Source organism: Odocoileus virginianus, chromosome 8 (assembly GCF_023699985.2).
Source record: "Odocoileus virginianus isolate 20LAN1187 ecotype Illinois chromosome 8, Ovbor_1.2, whole genome shotgun sequence".
Classification (NCBI taxonomy): Eukaryota; Metazoa; Chordata; class Mammalia; order Artiodactyla; family Cervidae; genus Odocoileus; species Odocoileus virginianus.
Genome location: NC_069681.1, coordinates 26,607,885 through 26,626,368, shown reverse-complemented (window position 1 = coordinate 26,626,368; position 18,484 = coordinate 26,607,885). Strand labels below are relative to the sequence as shown.

The 18,484-nt window shown below is 46.5% G+C and overlaps 1 protein-coding gene across 7 annotated transcripts in view; it reads left to right on the top strand.

Moving 5' to 3' along the window:
- MYO16 (myosin XVI) overlaps positions 1–18,484 on the top strand; it is a 499,683-nt gene that overhangs the window by 411,659 nt on the left and 69,540 nt on the right. For all 7 annotated transcript variants that reach the window (XM_070471419.1, XM_070471420.1, XM_070471417.1 and 4 more), the window contains 2 exons: positions 13,320–13,416; positions 18,119–18,365. In XM_070471419.1, the coding sequence (XP_070327520.1) occupies positions 13,320–13,416; positions 18,119–18,365 (344 nt within the window). The remainder of the gene's footprint in view (positions 1–13,319; positions 13,417–18,118; positions 18,366–18,484) is intronic.

Here is an 18,484-nt window from a genome sequence, read left to right as displayed (position 1 = left end):
ATGAATGAGGCGCTAGGGCTGGGGCAGGGGGTACAGAGCCCCTCAGCTGTTATGGGGCGTTTGCGGCCCTTTGAGGGTCACCTTCCCGGATCGGCCGGGCTCCGGGTTACTGCTGGGAGAGTTGGGGCCATGGCTATGCCCACCCGAGGTCCATCTCTTCTCCATCAGAATGCTGTGTGCTGTGTGTGTGCTCAGTCATGTCTGACTCTTTGCGACCCCATGCACTGGAGCCCGCCAGGCTCCTCTTGTCCATGGGATTCTCCAGGCAAGAATACTGGAGTGGGTTGCCATTTCCTCCTCCAGGGCATCTTCCTGACCCAGGAATCAAACTTGGGTCTTTTGCATCTCCTGCATTGGCAGACAGATTCTTTACCATTGCACCACCTGGTATGCCACAACCTTGTCATAGCTGGGGCGGGGGGCGCGGTGCCCATCATGAAGCAGTGTCACCATCTGGGGCAGAATCACCCTTTAGAATGGTTGCTTAGAGGGACATGGGGTCCAGAGCCATGGGGACTTATGTGAGCAAAGCTCAGCATCTTACTTCAAGGTCAATGTGAAGCCGCTGAGCTTTAAGGAGAGTTGTCAACGTGATCCAATTCAGGCTTCAAACAAACAAACAAAAAAACACAACATATCACTGGAAAGCAAATCTAGATCTGGGGAGCAAGGCAACAAGCTTAAGGTAGTAACCCACATGAGACAGAGCAGGGACAGATGGACACAGAGGGCGGCTGAGGCAGAGAAGGGATAGGACCTTACAAGAACCTTCAGTCAACAAGCTCCTTACATTTTATTGACTCAAAGAGGGAACACTTTTAAAACCAGCACATCAGTTTAGGTGAGGAATATGCTCATGCTGTTATGACCAAGTGTGAATTTGCTGCACAAAGTAAGTGTGGAGGTCTGGAAGATGGAAAGGCCCATATGATATTGCTTACATGGGAAACCTAAAAGAAAAAATGGTACAAATGAATTTCTTCACAAAACAGAAATAGAGTCACAGATGTAGAAAGCAAACTTCGAGTGTCCAGGATGGAAGTGGAGGGGAAGGGATAAATTGGGAGACTGGGATTGATAGATACACATTATATGTATAAATAGATGACTAATAAGAGAGAGCGTGGGGGACTCAGTACTCTGGAATGACCTATATGGGAAAAGGATCTAAAAAAGTGGGTATATGTATGTGTATGTGCTTATGCACTAAGTCACTTCAGTCGTGTCCAACTCTTTGCGACCCTATGGACTATAGCCCTCCAGGCTCCTCAGTCCATGGGATTCTCCAGGCAAGAATACTGGACTGGGTTGCCATGCCCTCCTGCAGGCGATCTTCCCAACCCAGGGATCAAACCTGAGTCTCTTATGTCTCCTGCATTGGCAGGCGGGTTCTTTACCACTAGCGCCACCTGGGAAGCCCCCATGTACATGTATAACTGATTCACTTTTTTGTACACCTGAAACTAGCACAACATTCTAAATCAACTATATTACAGTAAAAATTATACTTAAAAAAAAAGGAAAAGACCTGGCCCTGTTGGCATTGAGAGCAGAAGACAGTTCACAAAATGAGCATAGGTAAGTTGCAAAGCAAATATAAATGTACCACAGAAGAAATATTTATAAAATTAGCAAGGCTAGGTGAGCTTTTAAAAAAATATCTTAGAAGGCTTTCCTGGTGGCTCAGACAGTAAAGAGCCTGCCAGCAATGCAGGAGACCCAGGTTCGATCCTTGGGTCGGGAAGATCCCCTGGAGCAGGGAATGGCAACCCACTTTGGCATTCTTGCCTGGAGAATCCCATGGCCAGAGGAGCCAGGTGGGCTACAGTCCATGGAGCTGCAAGAGTTGGACACAGCTGAGTGACTAACACACTAAAATACTCTCAAAGAAGAATGTAAGGCCAGAAGATGAAGACAAAGGGCGATGAAGGTTCGCGTCTTCAGCAGTAAAGCCAGCATCAGGGCACAGTGGTGGTGACGTGGACGGTGCTGGTAGTGGCAGGGCTCTCGAGTTCGTGTCCACACCCCGGTGGGGACGACGGCTGTGATTGTGTTTATGCTGCTGTTAATCATTTATAACCTCACGTTCCACGGGGCGGGGTAACTGTTACTGACATTCTTGAGGCCCTTTTGTTAAAAAGACAGAGTAAAGGTGCTCCCTAAGAGGATCCATTAACTTACCCAGTGCACTTTTTTGGAGCTAATCACCCTTGTTTGGGTTTGGCTTTGGTTTGCTTTTCACGAAGTGTCACTCTGGGAGGAAGAGATATGTTTTAAGCCCTCTTGACCAGATTGGCATGATTTCCATAATGAAATAACACATAGGATCACATGGTACATAAATCACACATAAGCTCAAAATAGTGGTTTTTATTCATCACTGCTTGCTATACAGGTCATAGTATTCTGGGTGAGAGGAATTAATTTTTCTTAATCTATAATTACGTGTAATTCGAGCCAAACCACCATCTTCAAAAACCAGAAGATACAGTACTTATTAGAGTGTGTGGCTGTAATTATCTTTTCTGTCTTAAAGTTGAACTTCAAGAATGGTCTGTTTATAAAAAAGAGAAAAGAACTTGTATTTAGCACAAATGTATCCTTTGGTGATGTTTTAAAGTGCAATCAGAGCCAGACTGAAAATTAGAATATCTATATTAGCCATCATGAAAATGTAAAATATGGAAATACTAATAATAAGTATAAATTCACAAAACAGTGATCTTTTGTAGAAACGTAACAGACCAAAGAAGTGAGCGGGCCTGCACTTGCCCTCTGCAGTGCCCCACACTCTGTGCAGTGTGTGTCTCTCTGAACCTGAATAAGCCCATTTCTTACCCAAAAAGAAAAAAGTTTAAAAAAAAAAGAAGTAAATAGGGGAAATATGTGAATTCAGCCTGGAAGAGATGGCTTTTAGTTAAATGGTTGTTTCACTGAGCTTCCTGAAAGTATAAAACATCTTCTCTTCATCCTTGTGGTCTAGAGCCTGGCACGGGGCCTGGTACTGGGAAAGCCCTTGACGAACGTGTGGTTTCTGAACGCGGTGGTGGACGGGTGGATGGATAGAGGGATAGAGGGCTGGATGTAAAGAGGGAGGGACAGGTGGATAGAAGGATGGAAGGGTTGATGGATGAATGATAAGTGAAGAGACAGATAAGCCAGATAGTAGGATAAGTGGGTGAACAAATGTGAGAGAGGAAAACCAGGAAAGATACAATATACAATGCACCTAAGTAGTATGTGAAAATGATAAATAACCAGGAATGTGTGAAGGTCTGTTCATGAAAGCGTGCAAGTACGAATGTAGGCGTTCTTAGGGGACTGTTTCTGTTTGGAAGAGATTACCTGGTCGGTACAGAAAGTGCTTTGCATGGTGAAAAGGAGAAGGAACTGTGTTTTAAAGGAGCACAGTGACATTCTCAGATCAGCAGGAAGAAAAACAAGTCTGATGGGAGAGAGGCACAGACATCAAAGCACATAAGAGAGTGTGGTGTTCTTATCGTTGTCAATAAAGCTGTTTTGAAAACTGAACAGATTGACATTGGGAGGGCACTTTAAGAGACAGATACACCAGGGCATTTTTTTTTTTAAATTCTAACATTAGAGTGAAATAAGTTGACTACTTTTAATCCAGCTATGATTTTATATATCTTGTCTTTGAATGGGAAGAGTGTATTTGAATAATGCTAGTGTTTTTAGAGCCAAGGAGATTAAAATTTTCAAAGAGTAATTTTTTAATGTATAATAACAAGGGTACAGTATTTTGCAGCAAAAGTATCAGCCGCCACAGTAAACTCTTTCTCAGTCAGATCTAGTCTCTGGTGACTATTAATAAGAAGCTGCTGATAGTGGGAGACGTGGGTGTACAGGGTGGCACAGAACATAGCAGTGTCAGGAGCAGTGACGTCGTTCACTGGGAGCGCTGCTCGGATGCTGCGGGTCCTTGACACACGCTCACGTGGGGTTCTGCCCTCAGAGTGTGCATGGGAAGTTAGAGCTCCAGTCAATAACCTCTCTTTTAGAGGAGTGAGGTCATCAGAGGTTAATAAAGATCATGTTATGGAGGCTCTTGAATGCCAAACCCAGAAGTATGCATTTTAGCTTACAGGCAATACAGAATCATGGAGAGGTTTCTAGAGTGTTCATAGATTGGAGGCAGTGGGCAAGGTGAGCCCAAGGGCAGGTAAAGAACTAGAGGATGGAGTCCTAGATTTTGGATGCAGTTATCTTATACCAGCATGTGATGGTGCCGGAAATATGACACGTAGCATCTCTGTTTCTCCAACTGCATCAGACACATTTTTTTTCTTAAATGAATGCATTCACATAATTTAAATGGATTTAATTTTTTAAAGATTTCATTATTTGAAATAAATAATTTTATAAAAATCTGAGCTCACATTATAGCTACTATCCATAAAAATCATTTTCTTTGAAATTCTGCTTTTTCCATTTTGTCATGCCATCTGCTTTACTTCACGTAATATGTGTAAATTGTGCTCTGTATATTTTTCCAGCAATACCCTCGCCCGCAAATATTTCACAGTCAAGTTGAACACTCCGACAGGTATTCCACTAATGACAAAAATGGGAATTCAGTGGCCTTCCACTGTAGAGACATCTCTACAAGGTACATTAGAAGATAGAGATGTCTACAAGGTACATTAGTGACACAGGTGCATTAATGAATTCATTGTTATAAAGTGCCCACTAGACTGAGAGCTCATGAAGCTATCCGGGTTTTGAAGGGTGAATAGGAGCCATTCTAGCAGATGATTGAGAGAAAGAAGAAAAATAAAGTATGTATGTTAAGCCAGAAGGAGGAAAATGTTCCTATTTAGAAACAGTAAGGAATATGATATAATTTGAGAATAAACTCAACTGCATTGGAAATGGATCTTGTACTATAGAAAGCCTAATAAACATTTCAAGAGAGTTCGAGCATTATCTTGGAAATCATGACCTGCTACTTCTGTACTTTCAGCACAGAAGCAATGGACATGAACTTGGGCAAGCTTCGGGAGGTGGTGAGGGACAGGGAGGCCTGGCGTGCTGCAGCCCATGGGGTCGCAAAGAGTCGGACACGGCTGGGTGACTGAACCACAGCAAAACATAATGAGACTGGGGTTTAGAAAGATACATTCAAAACTGCATCAGTAATTCAAAGGCTTGAAGTCATCAATGACAATTTCGTTTAATCTTTTAAGATCTGTCACTTCAGAAAACAAAAACAAAAACCCTAATGGTTTTCTAATAAAAACAGTGATGACTCTAATTCACAGATGGCTCTTCTGAAGGTAGTTTTGCCCACAGTCTCCCAAACAACAAGGGGTGATCAGATGGGGGAACATCCCTATAAAGGTGAGGCCAGTGATGCAGGAAGGGTGATGAAGTGTTGAAGGATGCCCCTGAAAAGGTGAAGGATGCCCCTGAAAAGGTGATGCTGCAGAAGCAAGAAGTGTGGGTCCCTCTTCCCTTCCCAAGAAGGGCAGCCCTCTGTGTCTGCCTCTCTGGTTGGAAGCGACAGTCAGAGTTGAGGATGAGGACAGGGAGGTGGGGTGGGGACCTCACAGGTGCCCTCAGCATCTCTAGCGCAGCCTCCAGGCCACCCACGCTCCATGGCAACCACCCATCCAGGCTTGTCTCTGCTCCCACAGCCTGCATCTCTGAAAAAAACCCTAAAAGCTGTATCAGTCATTGAAATTCTCAAAGTCATCAATGACAATTTTGTTTCATCTTAAAAAAAAAAAAACCCTAATGGTTTTCTAATAAAAATAGCGATGACTCTAACTCACAGATGGCTTACTTTACAGGAGTCAGGATGACATTAAGGTTTCCGTCTCGGATAGGAACACGCTGCCTCCAGGGTGTACACGGGGAGGGCTTGGTGGGAGAACGCGTCAGACTCTCCTTTTCTCTGGTTGTCAGAGCAGCTGTTTATATGAGAGTGCAACCAAAATCAAGAGTGGAGGTGCTCCGAACATTTGGTCTCATTCAGATGAATCTTGCTGGATTTGATACAGCGTACCAAGGCACTGATTTCAGAGTAACTGTGTATGAATTCAGCATGCAAACGAAATTAAAATGGCCAACACTTTTCTCCTAGTCGGTGTCATTAATAGACAAGGTAAATCCCTGAAAATGCAGAGATCTTGTCTGGGTTTTCCTGATGAAGGTAGATTCCTTGATTTATGTCCCACGAATCCTAAGTATAGATCCTTGGTGACTCAGCCGTCAAGAATCTGCCTGCAATGTAGGAGACACAAGTTGGACCCCTGAGTCAGAAGATCCCCTGGAGAAGGGAACAGCAAGCCCCTCCAGTATTCTTGCCTGGAGAATCCCATGGACAGAGGATCCTGGCGGGCTAGAGTCCATGGGGTCACAAAAGAATTGGACATGACTGAGTGACTAAACAGCAACAGTAATCCTTAGTATCACTGAGAGCAGAGGCCTTAAGGACTGAAATGTGTTATTCAGATTAATTTCTGAAGAAGGAATCTGAGATCCTACTAAACGGCTAATTTCATTTTTAAGGAAAAAGAAACATTTTTTCGGGTGAATCTGTATCATATTTTTGAAGAATAAAATTTTGGATATTTTATTTTATAATCTCTTTGAAATGACTACATGTCTCATATATTCAGTAATGCTTCATTAAGTTCTTATATCTTAGCATAGTGAAAGTGAAAATATTACTCACTCAGTTGTGTCTGACTCTTTGCAACCCCATGGACTGTAGCCCACCAGGCTCCTGTGTCCATGGGATTCTTCAGGCAAGAATACTGGATCTGGTAGCCATTCCCTTCTCCAGGGGATCTTCCCAACCCAGGGATTGAACTCGGGTCTCCTGTTTGCAGGTGGATTCTTTACCATCTAAGCCACATATGTTAGCATGATGTCAACAAATAAGATACTCTTTTTTTCCCCTCAGTTATACTGTGTGGTTCTGTTCATAATGTCCTGCTTATCTCAACGGTGGCCCTATTCTGAATTTTCTCTCTTGAGAAAGCTCCCTCAGCCAGTGTAGCCAAGCAAATGCTAAAAAGTTAAGTTGTTGTTCAGTCACTAAGTGGTGTCCGTTTGGACAGATGTCCCTGTCCCTCACTATCTCCCCGAGTTTCCCCAAGTTCATGTCCATTGAGTTGGTGATGAGCCGGTGATGCTATCCATGTGTCTCACCCTCTACCACCCTCTTCTCCTTTTGCCTTCAGTCTGGAGGCAAGGAATGGCAAGCCACTCGAGTATTCTTGCCGTGAGAACTCCATGAACAGTATAAAAAGGCAAAAATTTCAGGGAGCATCTCCAAACATAAGCAACCCATAGACAAGTCATGTGGTAAACAATAAAAATAAAGAATGACTGAATGAATCTGCCTATTGGATAGTTCAGTTCACTTCAGTTCAGTCGCTCAGTCGTGTCTGACTCTTTGCAACCCCATAGACCGCAGCACGCCAGGCCTCCCTGTCCATCACCAACTCCCGGAGTTTACTCAAAGTCATGTCCATTGAGTCGGTGATGCCATCCAGCCATCTCATCCTCTGTCGTCCCCTTCTCCCCCCACCTTTAATCTTTCCCAGCGTCAGGGTCTTTTCACTGTACAATATGCCCAAATAGCTAAATAATTTAAACAATCACCTGAGTGTGGTGGTAGGAGCGTGCCCAGCCATTGCCGTAGTCTTCAGCTGTGCCTGAGCGGGACACTTGCCGTGTGGATCCTGGCTTCCCTCCTGCCGTCCTCCCGCTGACCCAGAAGCCCAGAAGCCCTCCTCACTCACGAAGCCCTAGTCTTGCCTCTGCAGGGAGATTTCCAGGGTGTAACTCTGCCAGCAGCTGCCTGCTCCCCTCCGGCTCCCACCGCACCTGTGTCCACCTGTCTGCTACCCCACCTTCCCTGGCACCGCCCTGACTCACCTTCCCACTCTCTTCTCATCATTTCATGCTGTGGCTTCCAGCATGATCTCCTTTTTTCTACCTCCAAGTCTGGCCTGAAAGGAAGATCAGTCGTCTGAAACACTCAGACCACTTCTTAACTACCCGCTATCGAGTCCCAGGAAATTGCTAATTATTGTGAGAAAAAACCCATTTCATCCATATCTAGCTTCAGATTTAGCTTCCATATGGAAACTGAAAACTGTTTTTTTCGTGATAATACTTTATTAGGAGGCTTCACATTTTCTCATCTTCCTTGTCTTGGTAAAGAAGTGCTAAGTCACTTCAGCTGTGTCTGACTCTGTGCGACCCCATGGACTGTAGCCCGCCAGGCTCCTGTCCATGGGATTCTCCAGGCAAGGACTCTGGAGTGGGTTGCCATGCCCGCCTCCAGGAGACCTTCCTAACTCAGAGATCGAACCCATGTCTCTTACACCTTCCTGCATTGGCAGGCAGGTTCTTTACCACCTGCGCCACCTGGAAAGCCCTTGTTAGAGGAGGGAAAGTGAAAGTGAAAGTCGCTCAGTCGTGTCTGACTCTGCGACCCATGGACTGTACAGTCCATGGAATTCTCCAGGCCAGAATACTGGAGGGGGCGGCCCTTCCCTTCTCCAGGGGATCTTCCTGACCGAGGAATCGAACTGGGCATTGCAGAGATTCTTTACCAACTGAGCCATCAGGGAAGAGAGGGATCAGCTAAATAGGTAAATCATCATGCCTGACCTTCTGTCTTCTGTGTTTTTCGTTTAGTCCCTCCACCATTTATTCTGTCACCTACAGCTGAGCACAGAAATTGATGCTAAAAGCAACTGTGGTGTTGGAGAAGACTCTTGAGAGTCCGTTGGACTCAAGAAGATCCAACCACTCCATCCTAAAGGAGATCAGGCCTGGTTGTTCACTGGAAGGACTGATGCTGAAGCTGAAACTCCAATACTCTGGCCACCTGATGTGAAGAGTTGACTCACTGGAAAAGACCCTGATGCTGGGAGGGATTGGGGGCAGGAGGAGAAGGGGACGACAGAGGATGAGATGGTTGGATGGCATCACCAACTCGATGGACATGGGTTTGGGTGAACTCCGGGAGTTGGTGATGGACAAGGAAGCCTGGCGCGCTGCGGTTCATGGGGTCACATAGAGTCGGACACGACTGAGCGACTGAACTGAACTGAGTCCAGGTCTTATTTCCAATTTGCTGAATGACTTCTAGTCCTGGCTTATGTGTTCCGTGTCTGTCATACCTTCTTTTCACCCTTGAAGACATTATCGTCTGTTTCTCCGACTCATCTTTTACCGGGACTTCACAATTCCTCATCTTCTGTTTCTCATCGGTCACCTTCCTCAAAACGCTACCACTTGTGAAGTTCAGGAGTATTTCTTCACATTCTCCCAGAGGTGTAAATATCTACGTGCGGCGGTGAACACATACTGCAGCACAGAGAGAAAATCTAAGGATCATTCATCGGCTGCTCTGGGAATGCAGATGAAGGTCACACAGGCCCTGCTGGATGGGAAGAAACAGGCATCAAAAATCCACTCCTGGAGGTGGGGCCCAGGACAAATAGAAATCAGCCAATGGACAAACAACAGTTGTGGAATCTTCCAAACCTGAATCATTGATCCCGTTATAGTGTCCTGCCAAAACCGTGCCCAGCAATCCACTCTCAAGCCAGTTTTCTTCTTTTTTTATTGGGCTATAGTTGCCTTCCAGTGTCATCTTGGTTTCTGCTGTTCGATGAGCTGAATCGGCCTTATGCACACATATTTCCACTCCCTCTTGGGGCTCCCCACCCCAGCGTACCAGCCCTCCAGGCCATCATGCAGCAGCAAGCTGAGTTCTCTGTGCTATCAGCAGCTTCCTGTGAGCGACCTGGTTCACACCTGGAAGTGTATACATGTCCATCCCAGTCTCCCAGTTCACCCCACCCCGCCTTCCCCACCCGGCCTCCACATCTCTCTACATCTGTGTCTCTGTTCTTGCCCTGCAAATAAGCTCAGCTGTCCCATTTTTCTAGGTTCCACATGTATGTGTTCATATACAATATTTGTTTTTCTCTTTCTGATTTTCTGGAACTTCATACATTTCCAGAATAACTGTTGAAAAGTTAGATGGCCTCCTCTTAAACTTCCCAGTGTATACCCAGGGTTCACAAGAAAGCGTCTGTGTGTCCCCTGGAATACGCCTCCCAGTGTGGCCATCAGTGACGGGGTAGCCTCCTCCCTCCTCCCTTTCCACGCTGCACCTCAAACCTGTTTGTCGTTGTCTGCTCCTTGCCTAGTTTTCCTGCCCCACTTTCATCGTTTCCCATCATCCCTGGGAATTTCTTTTGTATCCTCAAATCTAGCAAAGTTCTCAAGACCCAGCTACTTGGAATTTTTGGCGTGGCTGTTAGAAATATCACTGGAAGAGATCTTGGCCATCCCGCCCAGCTGTCTTCCCAAGGTCTCCGCCAAATTAAGGGAGAAGAACTATATTCCAGCCCTTCCATCTCCACTCTGAGGGCTCACCTCGCGGCGAGTGCCCCGCAATGGTCATCACTGAGGCTGCCTGCTATGTAGCGTTGCTACCTATAACGCTTTGGGAGTTTGGTTTCAGAACCCAAGTTTGCATAGATTTTGCTTTGAGGATTTAGTTTCCTATCGTGAGTCACATGGGCTTCCCAGATGGTGCTAGTGGTAAAGAAAGTGAAAGTGTTAGTTGCTCCTGGCCTGGCAGTCGCTCAGTCATGTCCGACTCTTTGCGACCCCATAAACTGTAGCCCACCAGGCTCCTCTGTCCATGGGATTCTCCAGGCAAGAATACTGGAGTGGGTTGCCATTTCCTTCTCCAGGGAAGCTTCCCTACCCAGGTATCAAACCCAGGTCTCCCACATTGCAGGCAGGTGCTTTAACCTCTGGGCCACCAGGGAAGCCCTTTAGTTGCTCAGTCATGTCCAAGTCTTTGCAACTCCACTGACTGTAGCTTGCCTCCCAGGCTCCTCTGTCCATGGAGTTCTCGAGGCAAGAATACTCTAGTGAGTAGCCATTCTCTTCTCCAGGGCATCTTCCTGACCCAGTGATCGAACCCAGGTCTCCTGCATCACAGGCAGATTCTTTACCATTTGAGCCACCAGGGAAGCCCCTGCCAACGCAGGAGAAATAAGAGATGTGGGTTCCATCTCTGCGTCGGGAAGATCCCCTGGAGTAGGGCATGGAAACCCACTCCAATATTTTTGCCAGGAGAATCCCACGGATAGAGGAGCCTAGCAGGTTACAGTCCACGGGGTCAGAAAGAGCCGGACACGACTGAAGCAACTTAGCACACACGCATCCACAGTGAGTTACATTCCACAATCGACAAGGAACAGAAGATGACATGCCCCCCCCCCCCCCCAGTGCCTGTCTCACAGATTTGCTCCGTGGCGCTCACAGACAGTACCAACTGTTCTTCCTGTTGACTGCCAAAATAAGTCAGCAGTTGGGAAGGAAAAAAAAAACACTATGAATTATGGAAAATAACTGGGGAGACAGAATGGCAATACAATGGGAGGAAAAGTACCAATTCTCTGTGGCCACCCACTCAAGTGCCTACCTCGTATTTCAACCAACAGAAAGAAAAGTAAATGAAAGCGGACATCTAGTCAACCAGGAGCCTCGGAAACAGGAGGGTGGAGAGGGCTTTCCCTGCCTGTTCAAATAGCTAGCCTGGCTGCCATAATGCAAGATTCAGGTCTCAATCTCTTGCAAAACTGTGTTTCATGAAGACAGCAAACTGGCTAACAAGAGAGCTAGATGGAAAGATTGTTGTTCAGTTGCCAAGTCATGTCCAACTCTTTGCGACCCCATGGACTGCAGCATGCCAGGCTTCCCTGTCCATCACCAACTCCCGGAGCTTACTCAAACTCATGTCCATGGAGTCAGTGATGCCATCCAACCATCTCATCCTCTGTCGTCCCCTTCTCCTCCCCGCTTCAATCTTTCCCAGCATCAGGGTCTTTTCCAATGAATCAGCTCTTTGCATCAGGTGGCCAAAGTATTGGAGCTTCAGTTTCAGCATCAGTCCTTCCAATGAATATTCCGGGTTGATTTCCTTTGGGATTGACTGGTTTGATCTCTGGAAAGTGACAAAGTATGTCTGGAATCAACTCAGTTTCCATGTGAAAAGCTTCATCGTCACCTCGGGCTCCGCAGTCTGATGGCCAGTCTGACCTGTCAGCCTCTCTGGTACCTAATGGTGTTTAGACCCGTGCTAGGCTCATGTCCCTGTGATGCTGGCCTCAGGCTGCAAGGGTCAGTGTGTCAGTGCCCACAGCTCATGCTTGGGCACACGTGTTCCATGGTGCTTGTCAGCAGTGCTAAGGAGATGGCCGTGAACAATATCACAAGGTCTGTCCAAGCTGTATTTTCTTCTTATCTAACAGGACGTCACCTCTGAGCATCCACAGCCCCTTCATCTTAGTATTTCCCAGGCTTTTCTGCAGTGATTCACTTCTGCTTCCCCGAAGAGACTGTGAGCGTTTCCATTGTGAAGGACAGTCCTCACACCTACCCCAGTCCTGTGAATTCTTAGAAAATAAGCACAACACACCGGATAATTATCGTGAAAATGCAAGGCTGCAGCTTATTGTTGTGTGTTTTTAAGAACTTTCTTTGGCAGCTGTCTTCATCAAGAGCGGAACATTTGGACCGACTTGCATACCACCAGAGCTTTTAATAGGAGCTGATTCATTAACATGCCTAAATTCCCCTTTTAAAACCCTAGATAAGGATGTTCATGGTATAGCTACTGTCCAGGCAGGCCTCGAGAAGGTTATTGCTCAGAGACTGTGTGGAGATGCTTTACTTTTGTGCTGCAGTTCTGTGGTTGCAGTTACGTAAACATTTGGTTTATAATAATATATGGAGTAGTAGGAAAAAATCATTGACATGAAGCAGTTCCATGTGTCAGCTTTAAGTAGGTTTTGTTTCTGGTATTTTGTTTGTTCATTTTTTTCCCTTTCCACAGACTTGTTCTCCTTACTGTGAGAAGAGGAGAGATAAGAGTTTGGCTCTGGGATTTGGGAATTCACTCATGGGAATGGTTATATCTTCCAATAAAGAGTCAAGACCAGTGTTTTTCTTTCGACTGCATGGTACAGCCACCCCAACTTGAGTGGATGGATATTTGCAAACATTATTGACACTGTTTACATACAGTGAACATACTTATTAAGGCAAAAAAAGCTTTGAGATTTTGATTAAATGGAAAAATGTTTTTTTAAAAAATATAAGAGGTACTGGAATTACTTTTGTTAGCCTTGCTCCTGCTAATCCTTCTCTGAAAAAAAAAAAAAAAACCTCTTGCCTGATTATTTTCCCATTGTTATTTTGGCATCTTCCTGCTGCTAAATGTCTCCCTGCTGTTTGCGTTTTAGATTGGAGCTCGCAAAGTGTTCCTGAAATACTGGCACGCCAGCCAACTGAACGATCTGTGCCGCCAGCTGCAGGGAAAAATTATCACCTGCCAAAAAGGTAACAGTCACACACTTGACGGGCACAGTTCAGTCACAGTTCTGAACTTCGCTGAACTGTGCAATACAAGCCATCGAGTGAACCCCCACTTTTAAATCTTCGGGGGACCTACGTTAGAGAGGACCCTGCCACGGCCCTACGTCTACCCATCCCATGGCACCACCTTCGGGCAAATAAATAGGTTCTGGAGTTCAGAAAGCACTGTCAGCTAAAGTTGGCCGTCTACCTGTCTCTAGATCACAGGGTGCAGACGTGGCTTATGCTTTACCTGATGGTCATTCCATCTGCAGTTTGTACCTCATTGTCACCTAAGCCATAATCTGGAAGAGGGGATATACGTATCTTTTAATGGATGCATCCCTCACCTTGAAAATGGGCTTCCCTGGTGGCTCAGTGGGTAAGCCTGTAATGCAGGAGACACAGGAGATGAGGGTTTGATCCCTGGGTTTGGGAGGATCTCCTGGAGGAGGAAATGGCAATATTCTTACCTGGAAAATCCTGTGGACAGAGGAGCCTGGTGGGCTACAGTCCATGGGGTCGGAAAGAGTCAGACACGACTGAAGTGACTGATCACGCACACATGCACAGCTTGAAAATATCCGATTTGTTGATCCTCCAAGAAGCACAGGACAAGAAGAGTGTGCCTCCGAACCTGCCGTGGGGAAAAAACCCCATGCAACACTTGGGTGCAGCTCCGCATTCAGATTCCTGGGCTACTCCTGCAGTCAGCCTCTGGCAGCCAGTCCTCCAAACCCCAGACAACGTGGCAGGCTGTCTGCCTGGTCCCCTGAGGTCACTTGGACCAGCCTGGAGATCGGGGCGGTGGGAGGAGCCTCCGCTGAGGGAGGGGCCAACTCCCAGCTGTGTGCACTCCTTGCTTCTGTCTGGGTCAGGCTGGTCTGGCCTCCTTCGTGGACTTCCCCGGCGGCTAAGACATTGAAGAATCTGCCTGCAGTGCAGGAGTCGTGGATTCGGTTCCCGGGTCAGGAAGATCCCCCGGAGGAGAGAGTGGCAGCCCACTCCAGTGTTCCTGCCTGGAGCATCCCATGGACAGAGGAGCCTGGGGGGCCACCGTTCATGGGGTTGTAAAGAGTCGGTCACGACTGAGTGACTGAGCGCATGGAGAGTTTACATGCACAGTGTAGGGAAGGCTGGGCTCACAGGCCTGCTCTTGACCACCACCTTTGCACTTCCTGTTTGTGTGGTCAGACCTGGCATCCCCCCGGGAGTTGGTGAGAAGTGCAGACTCTCAGGCCCCGCCCACCCCAGGCCCCCTGAATCTGAATGCGACTCTGCAGCCTGCGGTTGAAGGTGGGATTGAGCGCACTCGCCCCTGGGCTGTGGAGTCAGCCCCTGTTACACACATCACTCTCTCGGGGCTTCCCTGGTAGCGCAGATGGCAGAGTCAGCAGGAGACCTGGGTTTGATTGCTGGGTTGGGAAGATCCCCTCGAACAGGAAATGGCAACCCATCCCAGTATTCTTGCCTGGAAAATCCCATGGGCAGAGGATCCTGGCGGGCCACAGTCGCATCTGACTCTCAAAAGGTCAGATACGACTGCACGACTCGCGTGCACTTTCTCCTGGAACTGTGATTAGAGGACTGTGCGCTCTGCCCTCGGCACGGGTGCCGCTGGAAGTGCCTCCTCGGGTTGGTTACCAGTGTGAAGTCGCTGAGCCCTGCAGACCTGAAACAAGAAATGAGCAGAACCGTAGTTCTTTCTTCACGTCTAATGATAAAAGTCGAGAATGGGTTTTTAAAAATGGCATCAAGATAAAAACCATAATTTTCTATTGCATAAATGAAATAATGGCTGTAAAAGCATTTTTTTTTAATTTACAGGCTCTTCAATGCAAAGTATTTAATTATTGATTTTTATTTTTACATCTCTTGGAACTGTAGCTTCAGTCCTTTTTGCACATGTGAAATTCACTCAGAAGTTATAGCATCTGGAGTCATTTCCAGTTTTTCAAGAGTTCTCAGTTTTTCCTTATAAATATTAGGTGGAAGAAAGTTGTAACTTTCAGTCTGAAGTTTAATCATTTCAATTGTAGATGATTGCCAACAGAAGTTTTCCTCTGACTGTATACCTTCATTTTACCCTGCATGGAATTGTCAGAAAGAGGCAGAATCAATTACCTATTTGTGGCAGATTTAGTTCATTAGTTGTCTCGTCATAAAGATGCCACATTTTAGCAACTCCTATAACAATTTTTAAAAATTTTTTCAAAGATCAGTAGTGCGAAATGCAGGAGAACAGTGAACAGTGAACAGTGGATTCCCAGGTGAATATGAGTCCAATGAATTGTCCTTCTGTAGTCAGAGGTCAGAAGTCTGGCTTGTCCACGTTAATAGTCTCTTTATTCTGAGAGATTAAGCATCTTGAATGTACCTTCCCCTTCGGCTTCCGAAAGTCACGGTCTCTCTTTTTCAAACGAGCACGTCAACTGGCCAGTTTGACGCTTTTTGCTTCTCTCTCTTCCTCTGCCTGTCACATGGTTAATATTTCTGCATTTTATTCTGCATTTTGTATTCCCAAAGTCTGACTGTACCTTTCACTGTTTAATCCTTTTCTCTTTTAGATTAGTTCAGCATGACTGTTTCTACAGTTAATACAACCGCATTCCAAAGTAAACTGAACATTTAGTATAGCCGTCTGAAAAAAAAAGGCCTTGAGCATTTTAGACATCTGTGTATTTTTTGCCTCCGAAGCCACAGTCGTAGAAAGTTATGTTCACCTTCCCACCATTTAAAAAACTTTTTTGTTTATTTTTATTAACCAAAAACATTTTGTGTTGTGGTATAGCTGATTAACAATTTGAATAGAGGCAAGGTATTTAAGTAAATATCCTAGACATATGTAGATACCCACACATTTATCCTCCCATAGCCAGGAAATATTTTAAAACACTTAATGTTTTACAGGGTAATCTCCTCCCTACAGAGGAGAATAAAGTGTCTTTATAACCACATTTGGAGAAGGGAATGGCAACCCACTCCAGTGTTCTTGCCTGGAGAACCCCATGGACAGAGGAGCCTGGCGGGCTACAGTCCATGGGGATTGCAAAGAGTCGGACATGACCGAGCGACTGAGCACATACCCACAGTAATTTTCCCTACAATTATAGCTCTTCCTATAATCCAAACAACTCCTTCTAGTTTTAGAAACTCAGACTGGGAAGAGACGCATCTGGGCATCTAATTGGAACCCACCCCCACCCCCAACCTGTCAGAGCCTCCCTGAGCAGGGCCCATCCTGTTTCTTGAACTTGCCCGGGGACGGGGAACTGACCCTCTTTCCCATGACATGCCTGATCCATTTGCCAGCTTTGCTCATTGTTTGAAATTTTTTCCTCGTATTGATCCCAAACACACACTTCCCTACACCTTCCCTGTTGTGATCCGATCTGGAGAACTACAGAGCCTGTCTCCAGGGCTGCATGACGGAGTTTGGCCTTGTAAGAGCAGAGATCCGCACCCTGGCTCTCCTGTTGGTGGGCTGTGTCTACTTGGAGGAGTTTTCTTAACCTCAGTAAGCTTCTGTTTCTCTGGGGACAAAGTGAAGATTTGCTGTTGTTGGTGTTGAGTTGCTAAGTGGTGTCAGATTCTTTGCAACCCCGTGGACTCTAGCCCGCCTGGCTCCTCCACCCAGTGGATTTCCCAGGCAAGACTACTGGAGTGGGTTGCCATTCCCTTCTCCCGGGAAACTTCCCAACCCAGGGATTGAACCCGTGTCTCTTGCATCTCCTGTATTGGGAGGAAGATTCTTTACCTCTAGTGCCACCTGGAACGCCCACAGAATGAAGGGATGGGTACATCAGTGATCATTGAGTTTGGGCCTTGAAAGACGGGATGGGGTGCCTGGCATGTGCCACTGCCTTTAAACAGCGGGCGTGATTTTTCTTTGCAAGTCTTACATTTGTTACTGATGTATCAGTGATTTCAAAGTGTGTTCACCCACCTGTTTTCCCCCGATTCTTGCATGTTTTTCTAGCCCTGCTTCCCCAGAAAGCAGAAGGATGCCCCATATTTCTACACAATCTCTTCGCAGAGCCTTAAATGCAGAGCTGGTTTTTCTAGGAGTTAAATCCCAGTCCTGTGAACAGTATGTGCATGGCATTCTAGGAGACCACTCCCAGGGGCCTCAGATGTTTCTCTTATAATCTGATACAATGCAATTGGTGCATTGGAGACACACCCGGAATTCTCTGGGGTTTGGACTTCCTTCTATCAATGTCCAGACTGTGCTACCACAGAAGGAGGGGGCTTTGTCAGGATATTACCTACTCAGTCAGGGTAAGGGTTTTTACCTCCATTGCTGTCATTCCTGAAAGTGTGGGTATCTTTCTTAAGACAACATTAGAATGTTTTAGTAAAGTCCTAGACTGGGTGAAGAATATTTTGTTTTAGAGCTGTTCAGACATGAAGTCTTCCCTGGAGGCTCAGTCGGTAAAGATTCTGCCTGCAATGTGGGAGACCTGGGTTGCATCCTGGGGTCGGGAAGATCCTCTGGAGGAGGAAATGGCAGCCCCACTCCAGTGTTCCCGCCTGGAGCATCCCCTGGACAGAGGAGCCTGGTGGGTCCAGGGGGTCGCACAGAGTCGGACACTGAGAACTAACACTTAACTCTTTTGACATGATGTGTCTGACTTGGTGGTGGACATCTGGGTTTCTGACCCACGGTTGTGTTCTTTCACTGAAGTGGTCAGAGGCTTTTTAGCCCGCCAGCACGTGCATCAGAAAAGGAGCGTCCGGCAGCAGGAGGTCACGTCCATCAACAGCTTCCTGCAGGTCACGGAGGACCTGGGACTGAAGACCTATGATGCCCTGGTCGTTCAGAATGCCTCGGACATCGCCCGCGAGAATGACCGGCTCCGGAACGAGATGAACACCGCTTTCCACAGAGAGAAGCTGGAGGCCAGGGGCAAGCAGGAGGAAGTCCCCAAAAGGTAACGGCGGGCGGTGGCCCCTTCCGTCACCCACATGGTTCATCGGCTGGGGGTGCGGGGGAGCAAGAAAATGCCCATAGTGCTTTTGTTTTTAAATATTTTTAAATATTGTTTTTAAA